The sequence below is a fragment of the Bombina bombina genome, chromosome 3 (genome assembly GCF_027579735.1).
Source record: "Bombina bombina isolate aBomBom1 chromosome 3, aBomBom1.pri, whole genome shotgun sequence".
Taxonomy (NCBI): domain Eukaryota; kingdom Metazoa; phylum Chordata; class Amphibia; order Anura; family Bombinatoridae; genus Bombina; species Bombina bombina.
The window spans coordinates 461,880,988-461,907,049 of record NC_069501.1 but is presented as its reverse complement, the minus strand read 5'-3'; the positions used below and the strand labels follow the sequence as shown (position 1 = coordinate 461,907,049).

Genomic DNA, 26,062 nt, shown 5'->3' with positions numbered 1-26,062 from the left:
TGATAATAGAAGTAAATTGTACATTTTTTTAAAATTGTATGTTCTATCAGAATCATGAAAGAAAATGTTGTGGTTTTCTGTCCCTTAAAACACAAACGGGTTTGTGCTAATGCTGTTAAAAGGATTTCAAATGAATTGCTATAAAAAATCAAAAAAGTAAAATTTAAAAAAGTATTGATAATCTTTTTCAACTCGAATAGAATAGACCCTAGTTATAAATGATGTAGAACGTTAGAACACCACAATTTATTTTAATCAGCTCACTAATAAATAGTTCAAGTAAAATATTTGTAAAAATAAATATCTATATTTGTCCCACAACAACCACGTTGTCTCTGACTTTCGAATCTAATCAGTCAGTTTTAATAACATTGCGCATGCGAGGAGGATCAAACCCTCATGTCTACGGAAAGAAACGTGTCACAATTCTGCGCATGCGCCAGAGCCTGGAATATGTGCGCATTTACGTTCAATCCTTACTGCGCAAGCGCAATAGAATAACAAGGGTAATATTTTGAAATTAGGAACAATTTCCGGGTTATTACCCGGGACGGAAACGCAAAACCTGGTATAGTTCCGACAGAAATGGGATAATTAGTAAGTATATTTAGCTGTGTGTATCTCCGGTATAATACTCGGACTTGGCAGAGGTTTACCCCAGATCTCGTTTAAAGACGACACCTGGAGGCGTGGTTACGTTACACTATATGTTTGGCCTCTAACTATTAGTGCTCCAACCGAAACCATGATGCACGAGCTCTACAGCCTGTTACTTTATTATCCAAAGGGTATTATAGCAGCTATCCGGCAGACATTTTGTAATCGGCTCTATAGTCCTTTCCCGTGGCTTAAATAAAATGTCAATTTTGGTTATTAAAAATGGAAATTTCAAGGTGACAAAAGGGCCTTCACATATATATAAACACGTGTAGAATGACAAATATAATCTACCATGTCATTTATTGCTAATTACTTTATGAGCTAGCTGGTGACTGTCAGTTTTACGCATATGGCTCTTGTCCTTGGCTTACCAGATGTGTTTAGCTAGCTTTTACTATGTGCATGATCCATTTGCATGTGTTAAACACATTATTATATGCTAAATATGGTGCAATAAAAAAATGCACTGACACAGAGCATCTTCCTTTTTTTTTTTTAATGCTTTTTCTAAATCATGAAAGAAAAAAATATGGGTTTCATGTCCCTTTAAGACTAAATACTGGTAAGGTTGTAAGGGCTTTATGTTACAGCAATTTACATACTTACAATGCCAGCATTTTTCTTGTTCTCTAGCATTTGGTAATTGCCATAATTTTCTTTGGCGGAAGCTCTCTCTGCAGTTTAAGTTATTCCAACTATTGAAGATAGTAAAACCCAAAGTTTAACATTTAAGGAACATAAAACCCATACAATTTTAAGAAAGTTTCTAATCTACTTCTATTATTACGTTTACTTCATTCTTTTGGTATCCTTTGTTTATATCCAGGTAGGTAGGCTCAGGAGCGTGCACAAGTTTAGAGTACCATATGGTTGCAGTTTAGCAAGTATGATGTTACATTGTGCAAACTGCTGCCATCTAGTGCTCAACGGTAATCTTCCATAATCCTTGCCATGTATTTCTCCAAACATGCCCATAGTACCTACCTAGGTATTATCTTCATCAATGAATACCAAGAGAACAAAGTAAATTTCTGTATCTAAATCATATAAGTTTAATGTCCCTTTATTTCTTTCACTTGGTATCCTTTGTTGAAAAGCAGATCGGCAGGCTAAGTAGTATGCATGTGCCTGGAGCACAGACTGCTGCCTTGTATTCTGTATATATGCTCTAATTCATTTTGGGTTTTATGTACCCCTTAATATAACCTTTCCCTTTAAAGTGTTGGTAAACTCTCCCCTTTGTAAAACATATCCGGAATGTCAGTGATCATTTTAGATGGAGTTGAATTCATCAGTTGTAATGAAGATTCGCAATAACTTACTTTTTAATATAGATATGAAATTTAAATATCACCCATTTCAAAAGTCAATTTTTCTGTGAGCTAATGGTTTTTGTTGACTGATCCAATCAATCAATGGTCTTAAATGGATATGAAACCCAGATTTTTTCTTTCACCAATCTGCAAGTGCAATGAAGGTGCTGAGTCAAAAATTGTCTGGCTTTTAAGCTTAAATTAAAGAAAGAGACCAATCAGCAAGCACTACCTAGGGGCTAAACCAAAAATGGGCTGGCTCCTAAGCTTACATTCCAGCTTTTTCAAATAAAGATATAGAGAAGTAAGAAAAAAATATAATTGAAGTAAACTACAAAGTTGCTTAAAATTGCTTGCTCTATCTGAATCATGAAATAAAAACATTTGAGTTTCTTATCCCTTTAAAATTACATGCTCCAACAAATTTAAAGCATATATTTTTTCACTTTTGTGGCCCTTTGATCCCTTTTACATTTGGATGTAGGCACTATGCCCAGCAAAGTGTTTTGATGTAGTACCTACGTCCAACATAGAGGCGCCTGTTGTTATCTAAGCTGATAGCGGGAGCTGCAATCAGGGGGCAGAAGGGATCTGCCTTTATATAGTAAGGGAACACTAATTGTGCTTCCTTACCATATAAAGCCATATCTCCAATCGTTACAGAAAATGACAGAGTTGGAACGGTGGAAGCGAGTGGTTTGGCCCAGTGGAGATGGAGGGATGGATGGGCAGGATTCCCTACACTACAGAAAAAGGTTTATGAATGGAAAGGGTTGGATGGGGCCCTACACTACAGAAAAATATGGGCTGGAGGGGGGGGGGATCCTACACTACAGAAAAAAGGATTCGCTTGGAGGGGACGGTGAGGGTAACCCCCTACACTGCAGAAACATATTCTTAATAATACCAAATAAATAATAAAATAAAAAAAAAACAGTTTTTACTTGCAGACTGTCTGGCAGTAACAAACATGGCAGTGAAGAGGGGAGGGGGGGGGGTAAGAGAGGTGATGTGGGGATCAGGGAGGAGGTACCCCTTTCACTACATAAATAAATATAGTTAAAGGAGAGAAAAAAAGGAGAGAAAAAAAATACCTTAACTGCATACTGACAGACTGTCTACCAGTACCTAAAATGGTGGTGATTAGTGGGGGGGAGGAGAGAAGAGAGCTGTTTAGGGGGTGGGAGGGTAATCTCTACACCAGAGCAAAAATTACCCTTACAAGCTAACTGATTAACCTCTGCACTGCTAGGAATTTAAAAAGTGTGATGCACAGCTGCAATTGGTGGCTTTCTAATTGCCAAAAAAAATGGCATAGCTATGCATGTCTGCTGTCTCTGAACAAATGGGACCCCAGATAAACTTTTTCAACCATTTGCCTTATGACTGAAGTTTGTGAAAGTTTGTGAAAAAGTTAAAAACGTTTTTTTGAAATTTTCTATAAGATTGTATTTGCTGGCCAAATAGTGGCAACAAATATACCAAAATTCGCATAGGATATATCTATCTATCCTATCTATCCTATCTATCCTATCTATCCTATCTATCCTATCTATCCTATCTATCCTATCTATCCTATCTATCCTATCTATCCTATCTATCCTATCTATCTATCTAGTTTTGGGATCCAAGCACTCACTGTTTGTTGAAATGCCTGGGTGTACTCGAGTCTATGGTAGATAGGTAGAAACTTTCCATGTAGAGAAGAGGCACACACAGGTCTTAGTGAACATAAATTTTATTGATTCATAAATTCAGTCAACGTTTCCGTCCTCACAGGAACCTTTATCAAGACTATTCTCCATGTAAGACTGAACTAAGCAGTCAGCGGCGACAAATATTATCATTTATTTGTATAGCGCCGCCAAATTCCGTAGCGCTGGGTACAATGATGGGGGTATACAATGACAAAGATCTGTGATACAATACAAAACATAACAAGACTAAACAAATCTAGCACAGGATGAAGAGGGCCCTGCTCCGGAGAGCTCACAGTCTATAGGTTTAGGGTGCAGAGACATAAGGTTGGGGTAGCTTGTTACATCGGTTGTATTTGCAGCAGTGAGTCAGGCAGTTCATGTACATGTATTAGCTTGGTTCGGATGCGGGATGGAGGAGAAATGGTAAGCCTCTCTGAATAGGTGGGTTTTCAAGGATCTTCTGAAGCTATACAAGGTTGGAGACAGTCTGATGGAGCGGGGTAGAGAGTTCCAGAGGACAGGAGCAGCACGTGCGAAGTCTTGGAGGCGGGAGTGGGATGTAGAGATAACAGGAGTGTAGAGACGTAGGTCAGAGTTTGATCGAAGAGGATGGGATGGGGAGTATTTCACGATGAGAGAGGAGATATAGTTGGGAGTTAGACTGTTGAGTGCTTTGTAAGTTAGGGTTAATACTTTAAACTGTATTCTGGAGTGAATGGGGAGCCAGTGTAGAGACTGGCAGAGCGGAGCAGCTGATGTAGATCGTCGACTTAGGTGGATGAGTCTAGCAGAAGCATTCATAATAGATTGGAGGGAGGAGAGGCGGTGTTTTGGAAGGCCATTTAAGAGTAGATTGCAATAATCAATGCGTGACAGGATGAGGGAATGAATAAGTATTTTTGTAGTATTTTGAGTAAGGAAGGGACGAATTCTGGAAATGTTGCGTAGGTGTGACCGGCAGGATTTGGTAAGCGTTTGTATATGTGGGTTGAATGTGAGTTCTGAGTCTAGTGTGACCCCAAGGCAGCAGACCTGGGGTGAGGTGTTGAGAATAGAGTCTCCAACCATCAGAGAAATGTCAGGTGTCGGATGTCTCGAAGAGGGGGGAATAAGAAGCAGCTCAGTTTTGGACAGATTGAGTTGGAGGTAGTGTGAAGACATCCAAGAGAAAATTGCAGAGAGGCAGTCAGAAATCTGGTTGAGTAAAGAGGGAGAGATATCAGGAGAGGAAAGATAGATTTGGGTATCATCAGCATATAGGTGGTACTGGAATCCAAAGGAGGCTATAAGTTTTCCAAGGCAGGATGTATAAAGAGAGAAAAGCAAGGGACCCAAGACAGAGCCTTGCGGTACTCCAACTGAGAGAGGCATAGGATCACAAGATGTGTTGTTAAAGGAAACTGAAAACGAGCGGTTTGAAAGATATGATGCAAACCAGGAGAGGGCTGTGTCTCGGATGCCAAATGAATGTCGTATTTTTAGGAGGAGAGGATGGTCAACTGTGTCAAAAGCTGCGGACAGGTCAAGAAGAATTAGTAATGAGTAATGGCCTTTTGCTTTGGCTGATAACAGGTCATTTGTTACTTTAGCAAGAGCGGTTTCTGTTGAGTGTTTAGGGCGGAAACCAGATTGTAGTGGATCAAGTAAGGAGTTAATATATATATATATATTATTCATTGGTAAATAAAAAACAAACTATTTCTGTTTAAACGGGGTGATAGCAAAAATTCTAAATTTTTTGGGGGATTTTTAGCAAGTTTTTCTCTGAAATTCCTGGTTCCTGGTAGTGAAGTGGTTTTATATGCATTTTTTTCTGTTATGTTTTAGTTCTGAGAGGAAATCAAGGTTTATTTATTTATTTTGTATATTGTCTAGATTTAAGTTTATTTACCTCTTAAATACTTTTTATTGAACTGATGCAATATTGTGCCAACTTCCCACATTGGGTGGCCCAAATGACACTACATATGTCTTTACATGCCTTGGCATGTCATGGGACACAAGCCAGGAGCTGGCACTTGTGCACTGGTACATTCCCAGGGAACTCCCCAAAAAATAAACTGTCTTTCTCTAGAACTTTCTCATAAGGTTGGTCAGCACACTGTTCCAATCTAATGGGCATCTGTGTTTTAGGAAGACTTAGTGAAAGGTTGTTGCAAGAACTGAGCAATCTATCAGCTTGGTGACTGAAAGGTACTGGCAGACATAAAATTGAATTTTGTTTGTGTGTGTTTGTATATGTGTAATATAAATGATATAATCTATCTAATCTATCTATTTAACCCTCTATCCCTATATAGCTACAGTGTTCTCCATGGCAAATTTTGACAGCCAGGTGGGATTGTAAAGTAGCTGGGTGGGGGCAGTGCAATATTTTCTAATATTACAGTATATAATTTTCTCCTATGCAAATCACAAACTAAATGCATCATTTAAGATAAATATATTTAATGATAATTTGTGTAATAAAAAAACATTTGTAATATTATCTAATTTTATCTTAAGATTGGCTAAAATTTTAGCCGGCTGGTCAGTAAAATTAGCCGCTGGTGCACTTGCTAAAAATGTCCTAGGGAGAACAGTGTGTGTATGTATGTATGTGAGTGTGTGTGTGTATATATATATATATATATATATATATATATATATATATATATATATATATATATATATATATATTGCACACATATGACTCTTGTCAATATGTTCATCTAGTAGTGTGTTGCTGCTCCTTCAACAAAGGTTACCAAGAGAACAAAGCATATTTTAGAATGTAAGTTAATTGTTTGCGTCTCATGAACTGTTTTTTTTTTTTTTATTTCCTAATGCATCATTCATTAATATCATTGTTTCTGTAGGTTAAAGACCAAGGGACAGCTTCATCACTGCCAAACAATGTCTACGTCTACCTCCTCACAGCAGTTAGCTGGACAGAATCCTACTCAACGTAGCACATCCTCTGAAGAAAGAAATCCGGTATGCAGAACTGTTGTATGATGTCAGCATGATATCTTAGTGGTATTACCACCTATAGATATGTACTGAGTGTAATTTATATATAATATCATATCTTCAGATTAGGGATAGACCGATATATATCGGAGCGGCTGATTTTTAGGGCCGATATTTGGAATTTCTGAAATATCGGTATCAGCCAGAAACTTACCGATATGGAGCAAATCAAAATAAATTTAGCTCTGTGTTCTTCAGGGAAACTATTTAGTTTTAAGTGACACAAATCATCACACATCATCTATAGCATATATACTGTAAGCTGGATATAGCATCTAATAATAATAAATAGCACTGATAAAAGAGTTTAAGCCCAGGTGTTCCTGGGAGCTCAGTTACCAACTACCATACTCCCAATGGCAGGCCTGTAGATGGACTGCAGAGTTTCGCTACCCAGCGCTTCTAATGGGTTAAAGTAAGAGATCTGCTTTGAAAAGAGCTGCAGCCACAAGAAGAACAGCATGGTGAGTGTAGTAGTTGTGCCCAGCAGTTTAATGCCCCTTTAATTGCAAAGAAGTCAGGTAGCAGTGCACATTCTACTGATTTTTTGAAAGTACTAAACTTTGTGTTTATATTTTCCCACAATTCCTGAAATTGAAATAGTGTACAGGCCTTCAAAAGGGCAAGGTTTGCATCTTTTTGAGTCACTCTAACCTTCTTTAGCTAGGGTTTTCATATCCATTTTTGCTCAAAGTGAAGGGTTGCTGGTAAAGGGAAATGAGAGGCAATTTTCTTTTATCATAGAAATTTTACATTTATATAAACAAGTAAGCAAATCACTTAATTTATCTATTTATTCTTGTGTTATTAATATAAATTGTCAATGATTTCCGAGCCTTTTTTTTTTACTAATTAGGCACTTACAAGCAATATCGGCAGCGTGCATGCGCAATGCAAATTTTCATACATTACTGTAAATGTAGTTGCCGATATCAGCGTTACTTTTTTCACATTGCTCGGCGTGCGCAGCCTAGATTTTTGCTTATCGGCACCTATTTACATCTCCTATAACAACCACATCAAACTGCTGGATCGAATGCGCATGCGTTCGGGAGCGTACAATACTGATATTAATATTGACATTGTTTATTAGTAATCACTTCTATATTGGATACATTTGTATGCACAAAAAGAGGGGCTGTCATTAGGGGGAAAAACTGATTCAAAATGTACTCCATATGAAACTTTGTTTGGATAGTAAGGTGGGTTATTTAAAATCCTCCACACTAACTATATGGGATAAACATTGTTTTGTGGACATTCATACTGCTTTTTATGGTCCTTTTAAATGGTTATAAATCTGAGCAAATAGAGCTTTATAAATAACATGATGATGGTAAATTGTAATAACATATATATATATATGTATGAGTAGAATGTGCCCCCTCAAAGTGATTGAGTGGAGACAAGCGTTGCTCCTAAAAATGCGCTAGTCAGTGATATGAAGATCTGGTAAGACAGCTATTAGACTTAGTCTACAGTTAAATATTTGTATCTATGTTAAGTATTAGAAAATACGATACAAAGGGTTAACAGCGCTTACAGATCTTCCTAAATATTGTATTTAGTATGAGTCTCTGGAGAGAAATAGAAAATATGTATATATATATATGTATAGTCCTCGGTTAGAGAGCAAAGTTGTGAATCCAAGTGTAGTAGGAGTGTATTAGATACCCTTACCAAAAATTACCCCAATCGTATGAGGTAAGTTTGCCGCATTGGAGGATGTATCTGGTGGTGAGTAAATCCTGGATGATATGATCTGTGTTATTCGACTGACTCTTGGAGTAGAAGGAAGTGTGGATCCTTCTGTACTGGTCTCTCCTGGAAACTTCCTGTGCTTGTTGCCTCTTGGAGCTGTGCTTTGTTGTCTTGGTATGAACTTTCTTCTAATTCAGAAGTGAAAATATTTAATCTCTCCCAGTAATAGGCTGTGTTAGGTGTGTTAGGTAGTCAGCGGTGATTTTCACTTCTGAATTAGAAGAAAGTTCATACCAAGACAACAAAGCGATTGCATACAACGTTCCGATGTAGACAAATCAATTCGGACACAAAAGGGTTAATGGTATATATATATATATATTTTTTTTTTTCCCCCTTTAACATTTGTTTTACAAAATAAATAAAAAAATCTTGCATTCTGCAGCCCTATACCACAGGCAGATCTTATCTCCATTTTCTGCAATGAGATTTTTTTTTAGTGCAGAATTTCCTGCAGATGATTTTGAAATAACATTTTAAATTAGGCAGTTACACTAAAGCACCAGTTCATTATTGCAATGTGTTAATTAACACATTTTTAAAGTTTTATAATATAGTGCAGCAGTTGAAAATTGCATTGCAAATCGGCTGCAAAGAAAGACAGTTTTTTTAAAAAAATGTCTTGTGAAAAAATTCTTAAGAGCCAGCCAACAATAAATGCATTGCTGCTTTGCAGTGCTGCTCAATATTTGACTGTTCTCTTCAAACAGCACTTTGTTCTGGATGCACTATGTTAATGAACTTAAACACTGCAACCAGAGCACAGTGCTGTTTGAAGAGAACAGTCTGATGCAGAGCAGCATTGCAAAGCAAAATTGCCAACAGTTCCTGCATGTGTCCCTTTCTGCCATAACATCTCAGACCACAGCATGTTCTGCTTTGGGGCCCTATACTGGGTTGTCAACTGTGTTCTCCATTATATAAGTAACTTTTACAAGTCTACTGTAATCTATCTTGAATTGTACTATCCCTCCTTCCTCTAATAAAGCTGGATAATAGTTTATCACTGTTTGCATTGACTGTGCTGTCTGTACTTCTTGATGAACAATAGCATTATGAATTTTTTTTTTTCCTCTCCACATTTCCATATTGTTTTAATGACTTTTTTACTGCAATGCTTCTTCACTTTCAAGTGATTTAGTATATGGCTAACATATCACTTTTAAAATTCAGAGTGGCTACTTGTGAAGTGTCTCCTTTTAAAGACCGCAGTTCCAATGTATGTCGTGTCATACAGAAATAAGCCACTGAGGGAAGGAAAAAATATTTTTCTGTTTGGAATATGCTGCATTTTTTTGCATAAAATGAGGTGTAAAAAAACTAAAGCTCCCTGCATGTAAACAGGATCGACCAGCTAACTGAAACATTCACAGACAGTTAGAAATGATCTGTTTAAAATCTGACATTCTGGATTTGTGTTTCTGTAAAGCACAAAATATTATGAGCCAAGCAACTTTAAATTTATAATATATATATAAAATCTGTCAACAAAAGGAACCAAACTTTTTTTTGTTTTCTTAATTGAATGTCTCCTTTTATGTGTTTCCAAAAATAGAGAAGCCTAAAATAAATAAAACTGACCATCATCAAATCTTTTTGTATTTAGGTTGCTCCAAGCAAAGTCTTTTGTCCAATTTAGTGGTTATGCTCATTTTCAATCAAACGTGAAAGCATTTTTTTTTTTGTAACCTCATCAAATTTTTACATATCCCACATTTCAATAGTACACAAAGGTATTTTTAATGTTGTCCATTTCCTTCCTTTAGCCACTTTCCCCTTACTTGCCACAAGAACATTGATAGGTTATCGTTAAAATAGAGCAAAAGCAAGATGCAAGGAAGCAACAAGGCATTACAGAAACGGCTTTCTGATGCGTCAGAGGGGGGTAAAGGCCAGACATGTTGACTAAGTAGTAAATTAGACATCTGTAGGCATATTATAAGTTACCGTCTTCTTTGGCATATTTGTCTAGTGGAAAATGTTATTAACCACTTAAAATAAAGTAGGTGGATTTTAATTCTGTATTTAGCTAAGCTCCCCTGTGCCAAAGACATTTTACCATATAGTTATCTAGTCAGAAGGTGTTTAACAGATATGTTTAGTAATTATTTATATGGTCAAGGAAGTAAACTAGCTCCTGTAAAATAAATGTATATAACAAATATATCAAATATATAATCAACGCTTGACAATTTAAATAAATAAAAAAATTCTATCTATCACACATATCTATTCCTAACACTGAATATAAACCATTCATTGATGTTCACTCACATCACAAGCTTACTGACTGTCATGCCTTCTTACTAATATCAACACGTGTCAGTGTGTGGATATGAATGAGCAACTGAACATTATTATGCGTTTATTCATTAAAACGTAGTCCTACTGAAACACTCCAATTATGGAAAGGTACTTTACAGTCACTTGGAAAGACTCCTTCATTTAAACAGTGACTTACCCAATGGGACTTGCTTGAAATTCATGTGCGTGCACACAAACTTAAAGGGCCACTAAACCGAAAATCTTTCTTTCATGATTCAGATAGAGAATAGAAATTTAAACATTACAATTTACTTCTATTATTTATTTTACTTCATTTTTTAGATATCCTTATTTGAAGAAAAAGCAATGCAAATGGTGAGCCAATGACACAAGGATTCTATGTGCAGCAACCAATCAGCAGCTACTGAGCATATCTAGATATGCTTTTCAGCAAAGAATATCAAGATAATAAAACAAATTAGATAATTGAAGTAAATTAGAAAGATGTTTAAAATTGCATTCTCTTTCTAAATCACGAAAGAAAAAATGTGGGTCTCATGTCCCTTTAAAGGGCCATAATACCCATGTTTAAACACTTGAAAGTGATGCAGTATAGCTGTAAAAAGCTGACTAGAAAATATCACCTGAACATCTCTATGTAAAAAAGAAAGATATTTTACCTCAAAAGTTCCTCAGTAGCCACATCCCATTGTAAAGGACTTCTAAGCAGCATATTAGTTCATGACCTCAGCACTGCTGATGCTGATTTGCTGCTCATTTCTTCATTTATTTATTTTTTACCTGCAGCTGGGCTGCAGCTGAGTATAACTTTTTACACAGAACTTACTCTGCTGAGCTGAGGAAATTGTGAGGTAAAATATCTTCCTTTTTTACATAGAGATGCTCAGGTGATATTTTCCTGCCAGCTTTTTACAGTTATACTGCATCAGTTTCAAGTGATTTAGCATATGAGTATTATGTCCCTTTAAGAATTCTCGACTAGACAACCCCTGAGAGTGATGGACTTGCTCAAACATATAAACAGATACAAGGGCAGAAATGCTCACATGATACAGGGGTCAATCAAATTATACAAATGTTAAAATGTGTTAGAAAAAATGTATTGCTCATTTACAATACAGAGTAAATGCTATTACATCTTATTTTTATGCACTTGTTGATATATGCAGTTCTACTGTATTTAATGGTCCTAAAGCTAAATGGGGATATGCAAAGTGTGTTTATTTTTCTTTAAATGTTGCTTTGTAGCAGATGATGTATACTGCTATTTTTGTGAGCACTGTAGGGTAATGTCCCACTGCTAGGAAAGCCCCTTAATGAAATAAATACAAATATATATTGTGCTCTTCTAGATAAGTATGCATGCAAAAACCTTGATATTTTCTTCTAATTTACATATACAATTGCTCTACAATAAAAAAATGTCCCCCCTTCCTCCTGCCTCTAGGTACGACCACAGCCAGCTCTGTTGAAGCTTTTACACACAGCGGGGGCAAAGGGAGACACATTTACTTTGAAGCAGGTAAATACAATGTGGCAAATTTTTTGTCTGTCTCTATGCTTGTTTCTGGATATGTCCATTTTAAACTCCCCAGGCAGTTTTTTCCCCCCTATATTTGGTTAATGGTTTTGTTGCATCTATACAAGGGCGTTTTTAAAATTTATTACAGTTTATGAAGATTGGTTGTACAATGCTTGACCAAAATGGTCCATTAGAATGCATTGATCTATTTATTTATGTATGTATATATGTGTATGTGTATATATATATATATATATATATATATATATATATATATATATATATATATATATATATATATATATATATATATATATATATATATATATATATATATATATATATTAGGGCTGCACGATTAATTGTGGATGTGTTTTTAAATCGCGATTAATCGCCACGGTTTTAAAACCGCGAGAGTACACAATTTAAAAATAAATAAATCTTCAGTTCGTCATGAAAACTGAGGCGGAGAGGGAGGATGAGAGGCGTACCAGTGTGCGGCCGTGGGCGGACCTGAGAATGCCTGTGAAACTGCTGTTTTGGAAGAGTGCAATAAAGTGAATATTGTAAAAAAACTTAAAAGTGCCTTACTGATATTTTTTCTTTTTTTTTTTTTACCTTCTGTGACGCTAAAAGGACTAGTAAACACAGTAGATTTGCATAATCAACAAATGCAAGATAACAAGACAATACAATAGCATTTAGTCTTAATTTCAAATGAGAAGTAGATTTTTTTTCTAACAAATTTCAAAGTTATGTATATTTCCACTCCCCCTGTACCATGTGATAGCAATCAGCCAATCACAAATGCATATACGTATAGTCTGTAAATTCTTGCACATGCTCAGTAGGAGCTGGTGACTCAAAAAGTGTAAATATAAAATACTGTGCACATTTTTTTTAATGGAAGTAAATTGGAAAGTTGTTTAAAATGACATGCTGTATCTGAATCATAAAAATTTAATTTGACCTGAGTGTCCCTTTAACATTGAGTTTGATTACATATTACAATAATACAATATAATTTATTTATAAATGTTCATTAAGGGTAGCTTGTAGGATGTATTGTGAAGTGAATTGTAAAATTATATATTTTGGTAACATTATGATGAATATATTATAATAATATCTACTACGTACTGCTCTATCTCTATCATCTATTTAGTAGATAGATTATAGAGGATGAATGCGATATAGAGTTACTTACTAGATAGATAAATGTAATATTATATTTATTATTTATATTTATTTAATATATAATTTAGTTGAGTCAAGTGTAGATTCCCAGAAGATAGATCATCAATCATCAGTAGTAGTACAAAGTGGTGCGGTGCACAATTTTTTTTTTTTTATATTTTTCCTCTAAATAAGTGTATACTCCAAGAGTGTATTCTACATTGAGAAACATGTACATTAAGATTCTGTAATGTTAAATAAACGTTTCTTCTATGTAACCACAGCACAGGTAGCTAATTTTATTTGAATTATTTTGTGGTTTGTATTTTTATGCTCCAAGAGTGTATTGGACACTGAGAAACATGTACAGTAAGATTCTATAGTGTTAAACGTTTTATTGAAAAATTAAGGTGTTAAAGTAATTTTTAATAAAATCGCGATTAAATCGCCAATGTGTTGTGTTTTTTTTTTTTAAAAAATTGCGATTTCCCCCCCCCCCACCATATCGCCCAGTCCTAATAAAAATAATAATATATATATATTAATTAATTCTGGAGCATGAGACCTATGCGTTATTTTGTTGCCACATCAGTCCTATTAAAGGAATGAGTTAATCCTTTCCTCTCAACATCTTACATTATTTTTAGACCAAGTTTATACAGATTCAATTACCTGTTTGGTGATTCCCTGTTAGAGGCCACATGTATTGGTCTTCTCTGTCTGCGGGCTTCTAATTGTTAACTGCAAAGAACCTCCCTGCTGGAAATACTTTTTTTTTTTTTTTTTAATTTCAAGAAAGTATTGAAATATTTTGCAGATGAAGGTTCATTTTTTAGTTACTTTATGGGTGACTCACAAGGCTCTGTTACAGGCTAAGAAGACTGATGCTTTGTTGAGTAAATGAGCTAAAATCAAAACTATCTAGTATCTCTACATTAGAGAACTTTGCATTTTACTCTACTGTCATTGGTAGAGTAAAAGTATAGGTATGCAGCTCCAAGGAACATGACTGCAAACATCCCTCCTTGGATATATATAGAATTAAGTTTTGTCTTGTAACAGCCGTATGTATGTGCCTTCTTGCGCTTGTATATACTCCTTAGTGCTGCCTCAGAGTTGGTAAATTTATTTAAAGGGATACTAAAGTGAAAACTAAACGCTTTGAGGCACCATCTTCTACTGAGCATGTGAAAGTTTTCACAGTATGTGTTTGTGTTTGACTAATGGCTGTCACATGATACAGATAGTGGATAATATTGAAGAAACTGAAATTTGTCAGAAAAAAAAATCTACTACTGATTTAACATCCAGAGTATATGTTCTATGTATTTCTATTGTGCATTTGTTAATTATGCAAATCTACTGTATTTAATGGTAATTTAACGCTATTTATCCTTTTTTTCCCAAAGTAGCATATTTATAGAATACCCTAAAGCTAATTCAGATACCTAAAAATGAGACCTTTTCCATTTTGGTTCCTTTCTAGGTCAGTTCTGATCCATAGCTCGTTTCTAATCTCTTACTTTTCATAAACAGTAATTAAAGAAACGTGAAACTCAAATGTTTTCTTTCATGATTCATTTAAAGCATACGTTTTTAACAACTTTGCAATTTACTTCTGTTCTCAAATTTGCTTCATTCTCTTAGTGTCCTTTCTTAAAGGAGCAGCAATGCACTGCAGTGAGCTAGCTAAACACACCAGGTGAGCAAATTAAAATAGGTATATATGTGCAGCCACCAATCAGAACCAGTAGTGCTTTGCTGCTCTTGAGCCTATCTAGGTATTCTTTTCAACTAAGGATTTTTATAGAACAAAGCAAATCACATATAAGTAAATTGGAAAGTTGTTTAACATTATATGCTCTGCCTGAATCAGGAAATAAATACTTTGAATTTCATGCCCCTTTAACAAATCTGGTTTGGTCAGGTAGGGTTATTAAACAATATCCCTCATCAGTACCAATATTTGCTTTAACTTGTATATTCCCTAGTCCACACTAGTCAAGTTGAGTTTATACCACTGGTTTTCAAACCTGTCCTCAGGCCTCCCCAACAGTCCAGGTTTTATGGATTACCTTAGATGATAGCCGGTAAAATAACCATGTTTACTAATCATATGATTGGTTCACCTGTGTTCTAGTTCAGATAACCTCAAAATGTGGCCTGTTAGGGAGGTCTGAGGACAGGTTTGAAAACCAGTGGTTTATACTAAAGAGGGGAGGCTCTTGACATTTATATAATTAATAATTGTATGAACCAAAAATAAACTAACAATAATAAAGGGATAAGGGATAGTATAGTCAAAATTAAACTTTTATGATTCAGATAGAGGATGTTATTTTAAGCAATTTTCTAATTTACTCCTATTATCAATTTTTGTTCGTTCTCTTGTTATCTTTATTTTAAAAAGCTGGAATGTAAGCTTAGAAGCCAGCCTATTTTTGGTTCAGCACATGGATAGTGCTTGCTGATTAGTGTCTAAATGTAGCCATCCAATCAGCAAGCGCTACCCAGGTGCTGAACCAAAAATGGGCTGGCTCCTAGACTTTCCAGCTTTTTTAAATAAAGATACCAAGAGAACAAAGAAAAATTGATAATAGGAGTAAGTTAGAAAGTTGCTTAAAATTCCATGCTCTGTCTGAATCACGGACGTTTATTTTTGACTAGACTATCCCTTTAATACTCTTACAAACAATACCAACAATGTAATGTCAACATATTATTCCACGATTGAAATGAGTAGTTAGTTATTTTCTCAAGCACCAAAGGTGGCATCTTGTCTCTGGATTGTTCATGCAAAATTCTGTGTGATTCCTTTACCCACAGTCATTGATTTACAGGTAAGAATACTGACTGACAAATAAGTACATTTAACTTAGCCCATAAGAAACAGTGTGTAAAATATAGCTCCCTGGATTTAAGTCAAGTCACAGTCAGGTTTCTTAAAGGGCCATAATAGTAAAAAAAATTATAAGCTCTGACTTGTTAGAGCAAGTGTTTTTAATACTTTTGAACCTGCACTATTGTGTGTTCAACCCCCGCACAGTAGAGAAACCCCATGGGACCTGCAGACAGCACTACTGGTCCAGAGTGGAAGACGCTGTGTTGTGCACGATTGGATAAGTTTCCACTCTGGACCTCCAGTGCTCTGCAGGGGTTTTCATTTTGCACTTTGTTCCATTTTAGTGTTTTATTTCTCCAACATTGGTGTGTCCGGTCCACGGCGTCATCCATTACTTGTGGGAAATGTTCTCCCCCACAGGGAAAGGCAAGGAGAGCACACAGCAAGAGCTGTCCATATAGCTCCCCCTCTCGCTCCGCCCCCCAGTCATTCTCCTTGCCGCTCTGAACAAACATCCCAATCTAGTTTCTCTGCAGCTGACTGCTTGGAAATTGAACGCTTGATTTTATCCAAGCGTGGGTTTTCAAATTCTGTGATTGATACTCTGGTCCAAGCCAGAAAACCTGTGACTAGAAGGATTTACCATAAAATATGGAAAAAATATATCTGTTGGTGTGAATCCAAAGGATTCTCCTGGAGTAAGATTAAAATTCCAAAGATTCTCTCCTTTCTCCAAGAAGGTTTGGATAAAGGATTGTCAGCTAGTTCTCTAAAAGGACAGATTTCTGCATTATCCGTCTTGTTGCACAAACGACTGGCAGCTTGCCAGATGTACAAGCTTTTGTTCAGGCTTTGGTTAGAATCAAGCCTGTTTACAGACCCATGACTCTAAATTTAGTTCTTTCAGTTCTTCAAGGGGTTCCGTTTGAACCTTTACATTCCATAGATATTAAGTTACTATCTTGGAAAGTTCTGTTTTTGGTTGCTATTTCTTCTGCTAGAAGAGTTTCTGAATTATCTGCTTTGCAGTGTGATCCACCCTATCTGGTGTTCCATTCAGATAAGGTTGTTTTGCGTACTAAGCCTGGTTTTCTTCCAAAAGTTGTTTCCAACGAGAACATCAACCAGGAAATAGTTGTTCCTTCTTTGTGTCCGAATCCAGTTTCAAAGAAGGAACGTTTATTACACAATTTAGATGTTGTTCGTGCTTTAAAGTTCTATTTAGAAGCAACAAAAGATTTTAGACAAACCTCATCCTTGTTTGTCGTTTACTCTGGTAAGAGGAGAGGTCAAAAAGCTACTGCTACCTCTCTCTCTTTCTGGCTGAAAAGCATTATCCGCTTGGCTTATGAGACTGCCGGACGGCAGCCTTCTGACCGTATCACAGCTCACTCTACTAGGGCTGTGGCTTCCACATGGGCCTATAAGAACGAGGCTTCTGTTGACCAGATATGTAAGGCAGCGACTTGGTCTTCTCTGCACACTTTTGCCAAATTCTACAAATTTGATATTTTTGCTTCTTCGGAGGCTGTTTTTGGGAGAAAGGTTTTGCAAGCCGTGGTGCCTTCTGTTTAGATAACCTGATTTGCTCTCTCCCTTCATCCGTGTCCTAAAGCTTTGGTATTGGTTCCCACAAGTAATGGATGACGCCGTGGACCGGACACACCAATGTTGGAGAAAACAGAATTTATGCTTACCTGATAAATTACTTTCTCCAACGGTGTGTCCGGTCCACGGCCCGCCCTGGTTTTTTTTAATCAGGTTGAAATTTTTTTTCTTTATACACTACAGTCACCACGGCACCTATATAGTTTCTCCTTTTTCTCCTAACCGTCGGTCGAATGACTGGGGGGCGGAGCCAGAGGGGGAGCTATATGGACAGCTCTTGCTGTGTGCTCTCCTTGCCTTTCCCTGTGGGGGAGAACATTTCCCACAAGTAATGGATGACGCCGTGGACCGGACACACCGTTGGAGAAAGTAATTTATCAGGTAAGCATAAATTCTGTTTTCTTTCTAATGACACGATGAGTCCACGGATCATCTAATTACTAATACGATATATCACTCCTGCCCAGCAGGAGGCGGCAAAGAGCACCACAGCAAAGCTGTTAAATATCACTTTCCTTCCCTCCCACCCCTGTCATTCTCTTTGCCTACGTTAGAGCAAGGAAGTGGTAAAGTTAGGTGTTAGTAATAGATTCTTCAAGCAAGATTTTATTATTTTTTAAGTAGTACAAGATTGTGCTGCTTTGTTTTGGGGTGTAGCCGTAGTCTTGGCAAACAGTACGTAAGGTGGAAGGGGCAATCTCCACTCTTGCCAAGAGGACTACTATCCCCATAGAGGATAGTTGTGCTTTTAAGGATCCTATGGACAAAAAATTAGAGGAGTTACTCAAGAAGATGTTTGTACACCAGGGTTTACAATGGCAACCTGCAGTGTGCATTGCTACCGTCACTAGTGCAGCAAACTTAGCTTTTATTGATCCATTTCAGCTTATACAAAGCACTTGGCACACAGCAGCAAAAAGCGACGTTTCAGGCTGTTAACCCTTACTCATGCATGAGTAAGGGTTAACAGCCTGAAACGTCGCTTTTTGCTGCTGTGTGCCAAGTGCTTTATATAAGCTGAAATGGATAAATAAAAGCTAAGTTTGTTCAACTATTCTATCTTTTTTGGTGCTGTGGAAATCATTTGAATATATATTGCTGAGAGGTGTTTGCAGTGGCCCTCTACCACGAGCATCAGGTGTGTGCTGTCTGTCACTTGGGAACTGTCACTAGTGCAGCGGCATACTGGTTTGATGCGTTGTCTGATGCTATTAGCATAGACACCCCCCTTGAAGAGATCCAGGATAGGATAAAGACCCTTAAGTTGGCCAATTCCTTTATTACGGATGCTTCCCTACAGGTTATCAAACTGGGAGCAAAAATTTTGGGTTTTGCTGTACTTGCCCGCAGAGCTTTATGGTTAAAACCTTGGTCTGCAGATGTATCATCTAAGTCGACACTTTTAGCGATCCCTTACAAGGGAAATACCTTGTTTGGACCGGATTTGACGGAAATAATCTCTGATATTACGGGAGGAAAGGGTCATTTTCTCCCTCAGGATAAGAGAAACAAACAAAAGGGGCGTCAGAGTAATTTTCGTTCCTTTCGAAATTTCAAGGGAAATCCTTCCACTTCCAAGCAGGAGCAGGCCAAACCTTCCTGGAGACTCAATCAGTCTTGGAACAAGGGAAAACAATCCAAAAAAAACTACTATGGAATCAAAATCAGAATGAAGGGCCTGCCCCCGATCCAGGACCGGGTCTTGTAGGGGGCAGACTTTCCTTCTTCACTCAGGCTTGGGTTCGAGATGTTCAGGATCCCTGAGCGGTGGACATAGTGTCCCAGGGATACAAACTAGGGTTCAAGAACTTTCCTCCCAGAGGCAAGTTTCTGTTCTCAAGATTATCTGTAGACCAGACAAAGAGAGAGGTGTTCTTACACTGTGTGTACAGACCTCTCCGACCTGGGAGTGATAGTTCCTGTCACGATACAGGAACAGTGGCTGGGGTTCTATTCTAATCTGTTTGTGGTTCCCAAAAAGGAGAGAACCTTCAGACCAATTTTAGACCTCAAGAGTCTAAACAGATTCCTCAGAGTGCCGTCCTTCTTCAAGATGGAAACCTATTTGTTTCATTCTTCCTCTGGTCCAGGAGGGTCAATTTATGAAAACAGTCGATTTAAAGGATGCATACCTGCATGTTCCCATCCACAGGGACCATCTCAAGTTTCTAAGGTTTGCTTTTCTAGACAAACACTTCCAGTTAGTGGCTCTTCCTTTCGCCTTGCCACAGCCCCCAGAATTTTTTCAAAGGTTCTGGGATCCCTGTTGGCGGTGCTCCGATTACTGGGCATTGCAGTAGCGCCTTATCTGGACGACATCCTGGTCCAGGCGCCATACTTTTTCATCAAGCAAAATCCCACATGGAAATATTATCTTTCCTGCGATCTCACGGATGGAAGGTAAATTTGGAAAGGAGTTCCTTAGTTCCAAAAAGAAGGGTAACTTTCTTGGGAACCATAATAGATTCCTTATCAATGAATGTCAGATGTCAGGAAATCAAAGATTCTCGATTCTTGTCTAGGGCTTCAGTCTTCTCCTTGACCTTCAGTGGCTCAGTGCATGGAGGTAATCGGTCTGATGGTAGCGGCCATCATCCCGTTCGCCCGTTTTCATCTCAGACCTTTGCAGTTAAACATGCTCAGTCAGTGGAACGGAGATTATGCGGATCTGTCTCCGCGAATACAGCTGGAGCAGGAGACAAAGGATTCTCTTCTTTGGTGGTTGTCTCAGGATCATCTCTCCCAGGGCACCTGCTTTCGCAGACCCTCTTGGGTGACTGTGACAACAGACGCCAACCTTCTAGGATGGGGAGCAGTCTGGGGCTCACTAAGGGCTCAGGGAACTTGGTCTCAGTCGGAGTCTGTTCTACCCATCAACATTCTGGAGCTGAGAGCAATCTTCAATGCTTTCTGGCCTGGCCCCAGTTAGCCTCGCCCGTTTCATCAGGTTCCAGTTGGACAACATTACTTCAGTGGCTTACATGAACCATCAGGGAGGAACGCAAAGTTCCTTGGCCATGATAGAGGTAGCCAAGATAATTCAGTGGGTGGAGACCCACAATTGTTGTCTGTCGGCGATCCACATCCCAGGAGTGGACAACTGGGAGGAGGATTACCTGAGCAGGCAGACCTTTCACCCGGGGGAGTGGGAACTCCATCCGGAAGCGTTTTCCAATCTGATACTCAAATGGGGTCAGCCGGAATTGGATCTCATGGCATCTCGGCAGAATGCCAAGCTTCCGAGGTACGGGTCAAGGTCAAGGGACCCTCAGGCGGTACTGATAGACGCTCTGGCGGTACCTTTGGAATTTCAGTCTTGCATACCTATTTCCTCCGTTTGATTTTTTTCCTCGGGTCATTGCTCGAATCAAGTAGGAGAGGGCGTTGATGATCCTCATTGAATTGGCTTGGCCTCGCAGGATTTGGTATGCAGATCTGGTGGACATGTCATCTCTTCCACCTTGGAGACTTCCGTTGAGGAAGGATCTTCTACTTCAAGGGCCCTTCCTTCATCCAAATCTAGTTTCTCTGAAGCTGACTGCTTGGAGATTGAATGCTTAATTTTATCCAAGCGGGGTTTTTCGGAGTTGGTTATTGAAACCATGATTCAGGCTAGTAAACCTGTGACTAGAAAGATTTACCACAAGATATGGCAGAAATATCTATCTTGGTGTGAATCCAAAGGCTACTCTTGGAGTAGAGTTAGGATTCCTAGAATTCTGTCTTTTCTCCAAGAGGGTTTGGAGACAGGATTATCGGCAAGTTCCCTAAAGGGTCAAATATCTGCCTTGTCTATTTTGTTGCATAAACGTTTGGCGGACGTACCAGACGTACAAACGTTTTGTCAGGCCTTGGTCAGGATCAGGCCTGTGTTCAAACCAGTTACTCTTCCCTGGAGTCTTAATTTAGTTCTTAAGGTTCTTCAAGGTGCTCCGTTTGAGCCTATGCATTCTTTAGATATTAAGTTGTTATCTTGGAAAGTTTTGTTTCTTGTTGCTATTTCCTCTGCTCGGAGAGTTTCGGGGCTTTCGGCATTACAGTATGAGTCTCCTTACCTTATTTTTCATTCGGATAAGGTAGCTTTACATACTAAATTAGGGTTTCTCCCTAAAATAGTTTCTGACCGGAACATTAATCAGGAGATTGTTGTTCCTTCTTTGTGTCCTAATCCTTCTTTTTAGAAGGAACGGCTTTTGCACAATTTGGATGTGGTACGTGCACTAAAATTTTATTTACAGGCGACTAAGGATTTTCGTCAGTCTTCTGCCTTGTTTGTGATTTTCTCTGGGAAATGTAAGGGACAGAAAGCTACGGCTACTTCTCTTTCTTTGTGGTTGAAGAGTACCATACGTTTTGCCTATGAAACTGCTGTACAGCAACCTCCAGAGAGAGTTACGGCTCATTCCACGAGGGCTGTTGCTTCCTCATGGGCATTCAAAAATGAAGCTTCTATGGAACAGATTTGCAAGGCTGCAACTTGGTCCTCTCTTCACACTTTTTCAAAATTCTATAAATTTGACACTTTTGCCTCAGCTGAGGCCGCTTTTGGGAGAAAGGTTCCCTGTCTTGTCCCTCCCTTATCATCTGTGTACTCTAGTTTGGGTATTGATTCCCATTAGTAATTGGATGATCCGTGGACTCATCGTGTCATTGGAAAGAAAACAACATTTTTGCTTACCTGATGATAAATTTCTTTCTTTCTCGACACGATGAGTCCACGGCCCGCCCTGTTCTTTAGACAGGGTGTTAGTATGTTATAAACTTCAGACACCTCTGCACCTTGTTACTTCCTTTCTCTCCTTTACTTAGGTCGAATGACTGGGGTGGGAGGGATGGGAGGTGATATTTAACAGCTTTGCTGTGGTGCTCTTTGCCGCCTCCTGCTGGACAGGAGTGATATATCCCATTAGTAATTAGATGGTCCGTGGACTCATCGTGTCAAGAAATAAATACATTTATCAGGTAAGCATAAATTTTGTTTTTCTTAACTTTTTCCAAAAAAAGTCTATATTGTCAAATCCTTCACTAATATCTGACTTGTATTCATATGATTGTGTACAACGAGGTAAGTGCCTAAAAATGTGTAGCATTTCTACTCGCAGGTTTTAAACATTTTGGGAGATTGGTCTAGGAACCTGTGTCGAGTGAATGGGTAATATAATTTGTTAAAAGTAAAGCTGAAGTATCTAATTTTTTTTTCTTTCTTTTAAATCTGCGGTCTACTAAGATAGCAGGTGTATAATTGCACTATGTGTAGCACATCGTGGAGAAAGTTTATAATTTCTCGTTGTTTTCAGCTCAATTACATTGCTTTAAAGACCTCATACAAGGTGTGGGTTTATTTACAGTTTGTGTGCAAACTGGAGTTCCCCCTCAAGGGGAAAAATGGTTTTTAATAACATTGGTTTTACAGGAAAAAAAACATGTGTTGCATTCAAATAAAGTAACAGTTCACTAATTTTGGTTTGAGAGCATGGTTGTTAGTAGTTGTTTTTTTTTTTTTTTTGGTGTGGGTTCAGTTGTCTAGTGTAAAGCACATATCTGTGGATTGGTAAGTTACGGTCTTGTAAACTAGCTTAATTGACAAGTAAGCCAATGAAGGGCTGCAACTAACGATTATTTTCCTAATCGATTAATTGGCCGATTATTTTTTCAATTAATCGGATAAAATTAATAAAAATAAAATCCACATACTGATTGTTACAAATATATAACCTTCAGACTTAAACTTTACAAGTTTACATTGACACAACTGTTTGTCCAATTTTTAAGCAGGATAACAATTTTTTATAATTAAGCAAAACAAAATCGCTGTTTCAAAAGAAGGTAGAAAGAGGTAGACTATCACTGTTAATAACATTCTGTTATTCACTCTTTCAAAAACTGAATGGAAATGCAAAGATGTCAACCTGTCCACATGCTGCTGAGGTGGTTCTCTTTTTGCAGCTATTTTGCCTGCAGCAGAGAAGAGGCACTCAGATGGTGTTAAGGTGAATGAGATGCATAAGTAGGGTTTTGCCAATTTTCACCAATGCCAGGGGCCTCTTAAAGTAAGCCTGGACTTCATTCTAACATAAAAATATCTTGAATATCTATATGCAATGGTAAATAACCAGCTATAAGGTTAGGGAAACATATCTAGTTCACTCTTGTATATGTATAATTTGGTACATATTACAATTCATAAAAAAAAATTACAATATATCAATAACAGGACAAAGCCTTACACATTTATCTATACAGTACATATAATCAGTAATAGCAAGCAATCCGCTAATAATTGTGCAAATAGATAATAGTGCACATCAATTAAAAAAATAACTCCCATCAATCTAGGGCTAGGTGTAAATAACAAGCTTGGCACTATATCATGCATAGCATGATCCCAAATCACCTGATTTTATATAAATATAATATAAATATAATCTGAATAATGACTCCTATTATTTCTGGGTTGCACATAAGACAGGAGTAGTTGTAAACTTAAAAATAAACTTATACTGTCCTAAAAAAGTGAAAAGTAAACTTCTGTAGACGTCCTTTAGGCTAAGGGCATAACCATAAAACACAATACTATGTGCAGGAGTTCATTGGAGTGAAGCAGCTGGTGCTGTGCACAGACCAACTAATTGCAAACCAACTAATCGATTATGAGATTCGTTGACAACTATTTTCATAATTGATTATCGATTATGTCGATTAGTTGTTACAGCTCTTCGGTGCATATCCACCAATCAGTGACACTAAAGACCAAGTTGGTACTAAAGCTTTGTGTTTTTTAAAAAAAATTTGTTTTGAAGTACTATTGACTTATGTACTTTAATAAAATACACACTTGAAGTCCACTCGGAAGCCTCAGTGTATTACTGCTCCTAAACTGGGCACTGCTGGTGGGCCAAATCATGATCAGCATATTTACATAGCCACCATTCACTCGTTTTATACTTCTCAGATGTAACAATGCTTCGTGGCTTCTGATCATGTGTTTAACATAGTTAAAGTAAAGCATTTGTGCAATACTAAAAATGTTGTAACATTGTTAGGCCTTTTCATTTATTTATTTTTTGCTACAACTTTTGTCGGCATGCAGAGTGCACAAAGTGTAAAGAGATGTATCTGTGACCTTACATGGCTTTTTTTAATCAGATGTACATTTATTCTTCCTATCTAACCTCCAGAGAGCTGTACAAGCTTGCACAGCCTCTGATTATAATGCTTTAAAGAAGCGTGTAAACAAAGTAGATTTATTGAGCTGGCAGCTAATCCATATGATTTATTTTGGGTGTCTTTGAATGTGGTGTTAATGCAAAGTTTGTTGAAGATTAAAAAAAAAAAAAAGGAAGAAATAAATAAAAAATAGGAATAAATAAGCAATGAGAGATGTAGAGAGAGAGACTTTGTCAGGGAGGAATTAAATGCACTGCGATTTCATTACTAATATGTCAGCTCGACCCGCAGATCTCTGTGACTTATTTGAAACACTTATGCATTTAAATAACTTATTTAGCTGCAATTGGTGCGGGGGAGACATAAAAGTAATAAACCATTTAGAGACGTCAAACCTCTCACTGAGTCTGATTCACTTCCTATAGTTCATCTGTAGGTGTCCGGCGCCCTCTCAGTAACGGGTATATATTAATCTATTTACAATATATTATGTATGTATATGTTCAGTGGGATATAGACATGAACTGCTACAAAGAGTACTGGTTTTCAAATTCCTACCAATACTTATAGACTAAAAAGGGAAGTTTGTATACTTGGGCTTAATTTATGAGACAGAAGTACAGTTCTAGGAGTTGCACTTACTTTGTTACATGCTTCTATTACCCATGCTAAGACTTTTTGCAATCCCCCCCCCCCCATTCACACACACACACAAACTGCTGTACAGCAAAAAAGTGTGTTGTTTTTTTTATTTTTTTTTATTTTGCACCTATATATTGGCTTTGAAACCGAGCCACCAAATCTTTACTGCTTTTCACACACAGTGCAATATTTAAGAGAGACGTCCAGGCAACAGACAAAGCCTGTAGTGAGCTGCTTAAAGGTATAGGAAAGTCAAAATTAAACTTGCATGATACAAATAGATCATGTAATTTTTAGACACTAAAAATTCACATCTATTTTCAAATGTGCTTTTTTCTCTTGGTATCCCTTGCTTAAAAAGAATATGCACATA

General features: G+C 37.5%; 1 protein-coding gene across 1 annotated transcript in view; it reads left to right on the top strand.

Annotated features, from left to right (window-relative positions):
* The first annotated feature begins 475 nt into the window (after positions 1–475).
* MDM4 (MDM4 regulator of p53) overlaps positions 476–26,062 on the top strand; it is an 84,347-nt gene continuing 58,760 nt past the window's right edge. Inside the window, exons 1-3 of the mRNA XM_053706694.1 lie at positions 476–597; positions 6,532–6,649; positions 12,180–12,254. Coding sequence (XP_053562669.1) covers positions 6,569–6,649; positions 12,180–12,254 — 156 coding nt within the window. The 5' untranslated portion in view covers positions 476–597; positions 6,532–6,568. The remainder of the gene's footprint in view (positions 598–6,531; positions 6,650–12,179; positions 12,255–26,062) is intronic.